The sequence below is a fragment of the Apteryx mantelli genome, chromosome Z (genome assembly GCF_036417845.1).
Source record: "Apteryx mantelli isolate bAptMan1 chromosome Z, bAptMan1.hap1, whole genome shotgun sequence".
Lineage (NCBI taxonomy): Eukaryota > Metazoa > Chordata > Aves > Apterygiformes > Apterygidae > Apteryx > Apteryx mantelli.
In genome coordinates, this window is record NC_090020.1 from 73,454,844 (window position 1) to 73,467,045 (window position 12,202).

Sequence of the window (12,202 nt, forward strand, 5' to 3'; positions counted from 1 at the left end):
TATACTGTATTAGAGGGGTTCAGAATCAACTGAGAAGTCTGAAACCTTTTGGATGGTTTTTACAAAACTCCATTTCAACACAATAAAAACTTATAATGCTCAGTGCCTTGCAGGAGAGAGACAAAATTTAGTAACTTCATAGCATGCCATTTCTAAATATGCTTCTGCTGGGTTTTCTAAGTAACTAGCTTTTAATCAAATGCTTTCATTGATTTACTAACCAAAGATGAAAATCCATAAAACTGTTGTAGAATAACAATTATTATAATAATTTGTTAATTAACCTATTTAATGGGTCTTAAAGAATTTTTTAACTGAGCTTGTCACTGATTGGTATTGAGAGCACTTTCACTAACAGATGGTGAGTTACTGTACCAAGTTGCTGTCTTTCTTTATCTATTGTTGCTTTCTCTGATCAGAGGAGTGGGATGATCTGGAAAGAAGTCTGTTTTCTGGAGTTTTTGTTTTCATGGTCCCAGTAATTCTCCAAGTTTTTAAGAGAATATTGCAAAAAGTGACAGAAACATCACAATGACAAAAGCAGTATTTCCTGAAAGTACATGTAGTGGTCATGCAGATGAGCTGGAGATTATGTGTTTCAGGCTCTGAGCTTTCTGTGCATGAGTGGATTGGTTGGAAAAGAGCAGAGGACAGTTGTAGGGCTTCACATCAATACTTACCAGGCTGCTCTGAAAGGAGTTCGGCTTTGCTGATATTAAGGAATAGAAAACCAGGAGGTGAGAAGAAGATATGGCTTTTTGTTCACTGTTTAACCTGGCCTTTCTTGCATTGTCCAGACTGGGATGATACTAACTGGGAGATCTAGGAAGCAAATTGTGCTGCTCTAGGTACAGAATAGGCTAGAGAGAGGTCTGTGCCTGGGGAAGCCATGCCGGTTTTATAAAAGGTTTGACAGGGGAACTTTGTGAGCTGCTATAACAGAAGATAGCATACCATACACATTAGCACACACAACATTACTCATGTGAAAGCAGAGATTAGGTCTTCCTGAAAGATATCAACCATCAATTTCCGGCCCCAGAATGACTACTTTATATAAGATGCAAGACTTCAAGGCATGAGTCAGTGAAGTGGAAAGCCACAGAAGGTATTACTGGTGCCACAGGATACTCAACAACAGCTAGCAGAACAGTCCATGTGTTGTGTTGCCCCAATGCCTGCTGTTGTGTGACACATGGAAAAACTAAACACTCGAGAAATGTGCTGCTAGGTCAGAGCAATGCTCAGTTGAAGGCAGTGGTCCCCACTGCCCAACAGGGGAGACACTATTTAGCAAATGACGTGAACTGGCCACTTTCTGTGGTCCACTTCACTAACATCCAGAGTTACTTAAGGATGCCAGATGGTTCATCCTTCCTCATTCTTTCTGTTTACAGACCTCTTCATGCATGTGTAGAATCCCTTTCTGAACCTGTTGATACTGTTTGCCTCCACAATGTCTTGTGATAGCAAATTTCAGAAGTTCACTAACCAATTTGTAAAGATGGACTTTCTTTAATCTATTTTAAACCACTCTCCCAGTAGTTTCATCAAGTTCCCCCTGTGTCTAACATGCCTGGATTTGGTGAATAGCAGCTCTACATTTACTTTATTTATTATTTCCTTCATGATTTTGTAAATATTCATGAAACAACCTCTCTAATTAATGAGTCCCAGCCTTTTTATATCTCCTCATAATGCAGCTGTTCTATTTCCTTGCTCATTTCTCTGTACCTCCCTAATTGTTGCACATCCTCCTTGAAATGCAGAGACCTGAACTCCTTACAGGACTCAAGACATGGTGCACCAGGGCATTTACATAGCAGTAAAGTGATATCTGCCATTCTCCTTGTTCTCATTATCTTTCCTGATGACACCCAACAGTTTCCTGGCTTTTGGGGCTGCTGTTGTACATTGAGACAATGATTTCAGAGAGCTGTCAGTGACAACTCCAAGATCTTTTTCTTGGCTTGTAACTGCCAGTTTTGAGTTCAGCACCACATACACATGGTTTGGATAATTTTTCCATAGGTGCATTACATTACATTTGCCAGAAGTGAGGCTTATCCGGCACCTTTTTGCCCAGGCAGTTTTGTGAGCTGCTGCTGGAATGCCACGCCATTGGCATGGAATTTAACTCCCTGAAAGAGCATTAAATTGTCTGCACACCTAAGACACTTCACAGCACATGCCTTTCTCTAGACTGATGAAGATGTTGAGTAAAACTGGTCGCAGCACCAGTCTCTGGGGGAACTCACTGCTGACACTTCATCCTGAAAAATGTCCATTAAGCTATACCTTTTGTTTCTTATCCTTCAACCAGCGTTAAATCCATAAAAGGATCTATCCTTCAATCCTGGCAACTTATTTTCTGTATTAACCTTTGGTGTAGAATTTTATCAATGGCTTTTTGAAAATCCAAACATATTGCATCCACTGGCTGCCTTTCATCCACATGCTGGCACATGGTCTCATAGAACTCCAGGTCCATGAGGCAGGATTTCTCTTTGCAGAAGCCATGCCAGCTCCTTTGCAACAGATTGTGTTTATCCATGTTCTCAATGATTTTATGCTATTATCTTACTGGAGAAGGAAATCACAATTGCTGCTCTGTAGTTCCCAGTATCCCTTCTAGTGCCCTTTTTCCCTTACAATACTCTCTCTCGGGTTCAGAGCTGAACTTACTCCTGGAGTGTGTTTCACCCACCAGACTCTGGGGTATACTGTGAAAAGTCATGAATCTAAACATGGAACAAGGAAAGCTTGACTCTGTGGTTTACTGATTAGGGCTGTGAAATAGAAGAGCTGCTTTGGGCTGGCAGTAAACAAAATCCTGCCTTTGCTACTGGAATTATTTCTATAATTCCTTCTGTAGTTTTAGCAAATCATGTGCTTTTTGGTAGTGGTGGAGTTTCGTGTTTCAGTCTGGTTGTTGCTAAACTGAATATCCTAGTGCAGTTTGACAAAGGTATCCATTGCCAGAAAGGTCAATATTTGCTGGAGTTGATTTTGAGGGACCTTATTTTAGAATTTAGTATTACAGACCTCAAATGTTAAAAATCATGAGCTGGACCTTTTTAATGCTGACTTAAAAACAATAATTTGGAACTCCTTTTCTTTGCTTTCTGGTCCATTATGTCACATTGGGATCATGTTTTTAGATAGCTATGAGGGCTGGAAACTTACTTAAAGATAATGTATCCAAGATGCTCCTGATTCTGACTCGAGGAGTTTGCAACACAATACTTACTACTACAAGAGTTGGCAGCACTGCTGTTTTGCAAGGGAAAAGCTCAGGCCCTGGCTGAGTGCCCCATAGCGTTTGCTTTATGCCAGCACAGAGATTCCCTGAGCTGGTGGATCTAGCCCTGGAAGGTCTCATCTGCCACAGGGAATTCTGACCCGGTTCAGAAATTTTGAGGCAAATCATCAGCCACCAGGAGGAGACACATGGAAAAAAGGTGCAGTGGTCATGCTTTGCCTGTACTCAGAGGGGTGGCAGGTTAGAGCAGCGGAGTGTGGGAAATGGCCTGGGCCAGACTCTGTCTTGGGAGCAAGGAAACTTAAAAGTTTTTGTATGTTCTTCTCTTCATCAGATGTACCAAATTCTCTCTGGCCACAGCTGACAGCCTGGATGATACTTTTTCATTAAGCTATTAATCAAGGATGCAAAGACCAACATGTGATCTGGCTCTCAAATCCCTTCAAAAATCATCACATCTATATACTGTGTTCAGTGTCTTCTGCTACAAGGAAAGCTTGTTTTGGTGAAAATACCTGAAAATCTTTTTTATGTTAAGAAAAGCAAAGCAAATGGCAGTTTTGTTATTTGTCAACAATAGGGACAAGTTTAGGCTGATACAGATTCCAAATGAGGAAATCTAGCATTTTCGTAGCACCTTGGGGAACACCAGATTACTGAGAGAAAAGCCCTTTTTTTACTCTTCCGAGTGAAACAATGAGAGTGGAAGAAAGATTCGGAATTGTGTTAAACTCCGCTGTGTTAGGAATCAGTGTTAGCAAATTAGTCCACACACCAGCATTCCCCCGGTATCTAAAGGGGTGTTTCAGGAGCTGTGGAGCACATTTCCGATAAAAGATCTCCATCTCTGCTGAGAAACACTCACTTAAAAAGAAGGATGAATGAATGTGCGCACATGCACGCACACGCACACACACACACACAGAGTTGTTTTGCTCAGAATCAACATAACAAGGATGAAGGTGTTCGCAGCTGAGTCTCTTTAAGGCTGTGTTGAACACAGTACAAGATGAATTGATCTGAATAAATTGGATTATAGCTAACAATAACTTACTGCAGCTGAAGCAAACATGTTCAATGTTGTGCTAAATTGCTCCTCATAGTATTTCACTTAATTTTTTTTTAAATTGGAGGGAAAATGTTACTTCTAAAAAATATTTGCCACACGATGGCAGCATAATCCAGTAAAACCAAAATTTTGGCTGTCATTGCTGGGAAACATTTTGCAGTTTTTAGCAGGCTGATTGTTGCAGAGCCACAGTACATCTAAAAATGAAGCACTGGCAGCGTGTGAATAGCTCTTTTGCACTGTGGAGGCTAAGTGGCACAGTGGGTTAGTACCGTAGCCTTTTTCTTCCGGAGACTCAGCCTTACATCCTGGCTTAGCCTGTAAATGAAAGCAAATTGGGTGGTCTCACCCTAGTCCCCATTTGTGCGTATCAGAAAACCACCATGCAATTTGGCACAGCCAGGAGTTGCTGCCTGGGAGAGGAACAGGGTTAGAATAGGAGGGGAACTGCAGGTCAAGAGCAAGGTGGACTGGCAGATCTGGGAAGGGAAGGCTGTGGCACCTGCTCGGACCAAATGGCAGTTGCCGTTTGCTGTCAGTACTGAATTCATTCTGAATATGTTTGTACTTTCGTTTGGTCCCTTTGAGTCAAATCCAAGTCAGCTCTTTATTTTATCCTCTTTCCTATTGCTGTTCATGGGAGTTTTACCAGAGTAAGGAACCAGCAAGCACCACAGGTTTGGCCTGATGCTACGTACGATTATGATGAACAAATTCATTTAAGTTTCATTGTGAAGCGAAGGTAATATAAATTCTCAAGTACACCTCAAGGATCTACAGCACAGGGATAATAGTACCAAGGTCCAAAATCCCCCAGGTTTGGAAGGCACACAAGACAGTACCCAGGTGTGGGTGTCAGCTCTGCTGCACAGTGTACGGGCTTTCCACAGTCTTTATTTCTCTTGTAACAGTCCTGGTGGTTGGGGAGTGATATTGTCCCCATTTTACTGATGGGGACCAAAACACAGAAAGGCTGAGAGACTTGTCTGGGGTTATGGAGGAAACTGAAGATACTATCATGATTAGCATCTGGGTTTATGAAGACTCACTACAGTGGACTTCTTGGAGAAGAAACTGGAAAAATGAAGAGTAGAGCTACAAGAGAAAGTAGGACAGATGGGGAGAGGAGTATGGTACTGGAGAAAATGGAAACTAGGAATTGAGCAAACTGAGAAAAAAAGATGCAGAATATGAACACAAGTTTAGGAGCAATAATAATAATAATATTAGAGAAAATATCAGGAAAGCGAGACTTGTTTGTCATCATTTTTTAAGGAGTTTTGAAAAACTCCAAAAGCCAGTAGTACAATGAAGAAAAAATCTGAGCAATCAGGAAAAGCTGAAAAACGTGCAATGTCCGGAGAAAGGAAGTTGTAAAGAGCAAAGAAAAAGTGTTCATATAAAAATACATTGCTGAAAAATGCAGTTTTGAGTCAAGTACTTGTGAAACTGTGCCAACTTCTGTAAATACAGTTGGCTTTAAAGTGAGGCGATATTATAGAAAAGTTGAAATATTTCATTTTGACATTTTCCTAACAAAATAGTTCAATGTTTTATTTCAGAGTAACAGTTCATTTTACAGCTGAGTTTGTTTTAATTTAAACTAGAGTAAAAGGCATCCAGAAATGAGATAGGTTATTTCAAGAAGTGGAGAATGAAACATGTCATTATACCTGACAGAAATTGTTCTTTTTTTTTTTTTTTGGCAATAAAAAAATTGTTTCATGATGCCCCGGAAGAATTATTCTCCCCAGTTTTTCAGTTCTGTCACTGAGGTGAAAAATCAATTATTTGTGCAGCCCTGGTTGTGTAATGAGGCATGCTGAAGAAAAACTTTGGTTACAGACGCAAGTTCTCCCGTACTGAAATTTCGGAATTTTAGATACCTCTGGGTATCTTAGATACATCTGAGGAGCTCGATGGGGAAAGACTGGAAAGAAAAGGGCTCACCATACAGAATTATATAATCTGACTACAGTGCTCTTTGTTATCAGGAGGAATCCTGCCACCTCCTGGTGTTGCAAGTCTCTGTTTTTAGCTTGGTGTGGAGATGCAGATCTTTCTCCATCTCCCTGTTTATTATTCCGTAGTTCCACTGTAAGCCAATCTCTTAATAAAATGATGGCACAGAAACCCGGACAGGGAGTGATCTGTCAGTTCATCTCAGATTTTTTTTCTGGGAAATAGTGCACACTGTTGATCCCACTAAAAGCAAGGTATACTTTTCTGTGCCATTTCCGGTGTAAGTTTGTTATATCAAGCATGTGTTAAAAATGCCCTAAATTTCTCATCATTTGTGCCTACATTGGAAAATAGATGTCATTTGTGCAAGTCCGGTCCTTCAAAAGGGAAGACAGAAATACTTTCCTGTGCCAGTAGCTGATTTTCCACATGCATGATCACTTTGCTTTATACTGGCCACATGCTGTTACAGAGACATAAATTCTTCTGCCAGAATGCTGTGGCTGTTCTGTACCCCAACTTCCAAATGAAACATTACAGATACCAGAGGTCTTTAGTCTCCCATGGGGGCTCTAAATAGTGAGCAGGGCCACTGTGCTACTAAGACCTCCAAGTCTTACACCAAACCTCTGTCTTTAGCTCTTCCCATCATGACAGTAAATCTAGAAACATGAAGATATTTAACTGGATTGAATGAATGAATGCGTAGGTTATTATAAAAAAATTGGGCAAAATCATGCTCATGTACTTTATAACATCCTGTCTTTTTTCTCTGAAAAAATGTTTACAAAACTTGTTGCACTTATATATTGTTTTCATCCAAAATATCATAGGCAAATTAATGGAGGCCATTGTCCTGGGATTGGTTGGGCTATGTTCAGAAAGTCAGGACTTTCCCTGCTGCCTCCATGTGCTTCAACCAACACATCTTCCCAGCTGTAAGTAATTGAGCTCGTCTTTTACACCTTCCCAGTCCCAAGATTCACAAGACATTCACTTCCATCAGATGATCACTCTGATAGGTGAATTTATTGCCAAATGAACCCCAACACCATCACAAACCACTTCTCTGAGAAAAGTGATGAGAAGATGACTACAATGTTACAACGCTGAAATAGGCCAGTCAATGGTTTTTACTGTTGGCCGTGGCCCAATGACACCTTCTGAATTTTGGACACATGCAAAATGAATTGGCAGCTTTGCTGTAGCTGAGTCAGTGAAAAAAGCCATTATAAATGCTTAATCATACAATATTTTCCATATATCAATATGAATTTATATGCTTGAATTTGGAGGAACTTAAGATGGATTAACTTTGATTCTTTTTATTTTTATTGTTGCTCCCTGTCCCTCCATTCCTTGCATTCCTCTGTCTGTCGTTTCACTTATTTATTTTTGTTCATAAAAGCTCGAAGAGATATTTGAATGGAGAAGAGGCCTTGCTGTGTAAAATAGCTTGAAATTCCTGAAATCCCATATTATGAAAATGTATACTTTGAGTTTTTCTGAAGTTTCTTCTGTTACAGAGTCTTTGAAAGAAATCACAAAAAAGCAGTAATGTAAAACTATTTTTATTGAAAATACATCTACAAAGTAATGTTTCACAATCCACTCTGGGTGCATATCAATGCAGAACCAGTGAGGGACGGGGAAAGGAATCTTTCTATAATACCTGATTTCCATAAGAAACAAAGTTAGTATAAAAAAGATCACATACTTTGTGACACAATTCGTTTTTCTCAGCTGATGCCATAGAAAGACAGCCATTTACATTAAGTCTTTGCAATATATTTCCAAACAGAATCTTAACAAAAATTAAATTGTTAAGCCATAAATTCTACTGTTAACTTTTATACACACATTCTGAATACAGTATCTATATAAAAATATCTCTAATTACATATCAGAAAATGTCTGTCTGTATTCTAGGTTTGCATTCTGTTAGCAAAAAAAAAAAATCACACTTGTTTTCTTTCAGTCAGAGATTCATTTAGAGCTCTGTAGGTCTGACTGCTCAATACTCTGTATTAAACCCTGCTTCCTTCATTCACTGGAGATTTCCTGCCCATATTGTCTGGGTTACTCAGCTGAAGAAGTCGGGCAGGAATTGTCAGTCTTAGAAAAACAGTCTTGCCTCACTGCTCAAAACATGGGAAAAGATTTGCCTTTAACCAGCACGCTGACATTTTCACTACCGTTACTTGTACACCACATCATTGATACTCTTTTAGTGACAAAAGCAAAATCTTGAGCATTTTTTGAGTGGCAGCTGGGACACTGCAAGGGAATCCTTCATTTCTTTCATCAGAGTTTTTTTTTTGTGGGGGGGAGGGAGGAGAAAAAAGAAAACCAAACATTTGAATAAGAAAGATTGTTTAACAGTAGTGTGCCTTTCAGTTAATATTTCTTCATTCCCTCAATTGTAACTGCATTATAAAACTTTCCAGTTTAACTTCTATAATAATACAAAGTAAAAAGGAAAAAATATATAATTTAGATTTCTAGAAAAGGGTTTCTTCAGGGAATAATGTTGAAATGGACAAAAAAAGCCACAGGATTACAAGTGCATTATCTCCCTTTTTTCATTCTTTCCTTATCTATTCCCTGAAGGAACCTACAATATTGCGCTTTAAACAACCTTTCTAATTACATTTTCAACATTTATTATAGTATTTATTGTTTTGCAATTTATATATTTTTCCTAGTAAAAAGTAAAAAAGCACCCATTAGTTTTACTTTCTAAAGGATTTTTTTTTAATTTTTGAGATACTGCTGATAAACGCACAAAGATTCAGAAACTTCACATTGAGATAGGGAGCCTTCTTATCCAGATGGAAAAAACATAAATCCAGCTAGTAGCTTCCTTACTTATCAATGGACTGACCAAGCATTTGGAAGGTTTCCAGCTGGAAAATCTCCTCTTGGTCTCGGGGATTCTAGCAATGCCATTTCAGCACAGACTGATTTAAAATCCAGTCCTAGTAGGATCTAAGCATCTCACCCTTCTGTACCTTCTGCAAAGTGCTGGCACTGTCTTCTATTCTTATTACGGTTTCTTAAGTAGATAATTGGCATATCCACAGCATGCTATGTGCTTTTCAAACAGAGAGGAAGTCACATATCCTGTCCCAGAGACAGTACAGTCTAGGGCTTTGCTCCTGTGAATACTTATGCACATAGATAGTTCAACTGAGTTGCAGCACTGAACATAAGGGGGCAAATCCAGAGGGTGAAGGTACGTACATACATACATACATAACCGTCTGCAATCAACGGGAGCTGATTGCTAAGTAGGCTACGTTTTTGTCAAGATCAGCTGAGGCTATTGTGAAAAATTATGTCTAGGTGAAATCACTTTCTCAGAAATGATATTTCAACTCAGCTGATAAAAGTGCTGATTGTTTTTTTTTGTTTTTATCTATACAGCTTCTCCTTTTTTATCCTTTCATTTAACGTCCTTCTTTTTATGGTGCTGCTAGTAATAGAACAAGGATGTAACACTATAGAAAAATAACATCAGATAAAAAAGCGAAAAGCCTGTTAATTTACTTAGCTGGATGCAGTTATCAAGTTAAAAATGTTGACTGTGTGCTTATAGATGTTAGGATGTTTTGCAACAGGTATTTAAAAAAATAAAACCATTTTCAGGCTCTGTTATCTGTTTTTACTTTCCAGTTCATAAAAAAAAGAATAAGATCACATTTACAGGACTGAGTAACATATACACTGGTATGTTTTATGATTTAATAGATGATCTCTCTTTTTTTATCCTCAGTTAGCACATGTCTAGCAGGACCAGTCGTGTTGCCTGTTAATTTTTTTTAAGTGGGAAGCCAACATATACCTTGATCACTGCTAATTTGGAATATATTTTCATTAATTCTTTTCCAATGCTAGCATGAAGGGAGAAAACAAGGACTAAGTGGGCTTGGTGAATTCAAGATATAAATGGCTGGAAAAAGTTTAAGCTTTCCACACTTGTAGTGTTGGCCTCATGCCTTTACCCTACATCTTGGTTTCACTATCTAACGGTTTCTCACTCTCATTTTCTTGTGAGATCAGTTGGTATGGTTTCTTCATTTCGTTTTCCTCTATCACAGAATTACCCATCTCAGCATCCCTGTTCTTCAGCTCATGCCGTGATAAATGTTCAACAATTCCTGCTCCAATGGAGTCTCCCAAGACATTGGTAGTGGTACGGAGACGATCCCTATGGAGAAACAGTAAATCAGCCTTGACTTTACCACTTGCTCAGGGACACATGCAGACTAGTTGTTAAAATGGCCTTTGAAAATAGCTACTAGATGATTCAACAGTGTTATGTGTATTCATTTATCTGAACAGTTAATGCCATGATTCCAGCTATAGAAATAAACAAATACACCAGGATTTAGAGACACAGAATGGGTTAATATTCCTGGCAACTTCACAGCAAGAAACAGTTGATGTGCGATGAGGGCGATAAAGGGGACCATATGGTAGGTGCTCCTTGGAGGCATTTCTGTACTATAGTGATTTGGGTTTATATCCTCCTGGGATGTAAGCCAATGACAGTCTACCTTCTTACTGTCATTTCCCTCATGACCATATACTGTGGCCAGTAATTTCGGGTGAAATTCTGCTGAAATGATTCAAAGTAAACTACAACAATTCAGCCTTCTTAAAGATCTCTGCCCAGAAGATATAGGAAGCAGCTTGACAAGGAGTGACTGGCTCCTTACTTGGTGAGTGTCCACCTATATACGGCTATGGGCATGTGGTTAGATAACCATTTGAAGACATTATGTTCTGATAAAGACATGGACAACTTTTTGTGGGGCTCTTTTGAGAGAGAAGAATCCTCTGGAAACTATAACTAATAGTGGTCAGAAATAGAGGTCAGAGGAAGCCTTCTGTCTATGTTTAGTTCCTGGACCTGAGGGTTTTCCCCATTTACCTACAGCTGTAAGTTAGTCTTATGCAGACAGAGGGATGGAGAAACTGAAGGGCAATACATTGTGCTGGCTGGATAGGACAGTTACTCAGAAGTTTTTTGTTTCTGTGTCCACAGGGAAGACATATGAACCTTTCCTGGAATAGATAGCCAGTAGGGCTGCAATGAACTGGGTCAGATCTGAATCAGTGAACTTCCATACTCTGAGCCTGATTGATGGAAAGTTTTCATTAACAGCCTACAAAAAAAAAAAAAACTAAAGCGATTCTTTAATAATTGAATTACATACAATATGTCTGAACATTTTCTTAGTACCCTAAGGATCCACGTTTCTAAGTAACCCTTTTGCATGCAAAAGGAACCATCATTAAGTAACACCATCTGCTCTAAGAGAAGACTTCAGTTGCAAGAAATTGTGATTTTTAACACTTTTTTCCAACTAACTTCCATAGCAAAAGAAGGATCCCACTGATCACAGTATTGTCAGAATGTCCCTGACTGTTGTGCTTTTAAATATGGTCTAAGCCTTTAGTGGCTCCATCAAAAATACTTACAAGAACCAGTCCACTGCAATGATAAGAGTGATATCATCTGTAGGCAAACCTACTGATGTAAGCACAATGACCATGGTGACCAGCCCGGCTTGAGGAATGCCTGCAGCCCCAATACTGGCAGCTGTAGCTGTGATGCTGTGTGTAGAGAAGGCAAGAGCAATTAATTGACTTCCACAATAAACTCTCCTTATCATCTGGCAAACATTAAAAACAGATATGAAGCAAAAAAGCAATTTCCCAGCAGTAAAGAAAGAGATGAGCATAGTCCCTAATCTGAACACTGCACAGCTCCAGGATCTTAATCCAAAATGTTTACACTTAACCTTTAACCAGAACTCTGAAACATGGTTTTGTGAGATAGTAAATCCCCTGCTGGATGCTAAGGACCAGTCAAAAAATACCTGCATCACCCATTAAATAAA

General features: G+C 39.1%; 1 protein-coding gene across 2 annotated transcripts in view; it reads right to left on the reverse strand.

Moving 5' to 3' along the window:
- Positions 1 to 7,848: 7,848 nt before the first annotated feature.
- Positions 7,849 to 12,202, reverse strand: part of SLC1A3 (solute carrier family 1 member 3) — a 65,638-nt gene continuing 61,284 nt past the window's right edge. For both annotated transcript variants that reach the window (XM_067316546.1, XM_013961031.2), the window contains 2 exons: positions 11,781 to 11,915; positions 7,849 to 10,503 (listed from right to left, as the gene is read on the reverse strand). In XM_067316546.1, coding sequence (XP_067172647.1) covers positions 10,299 to 10,503; positions 11,781 to 11,915 — 340 coding nt within the window. In that variant the 3' untranslated portion in view covers positions 7,849 to 10,298. The remainder of the gene's footprint in view (positions 10,504 to 11,780; positions 11,916 to 12,202) is intronic.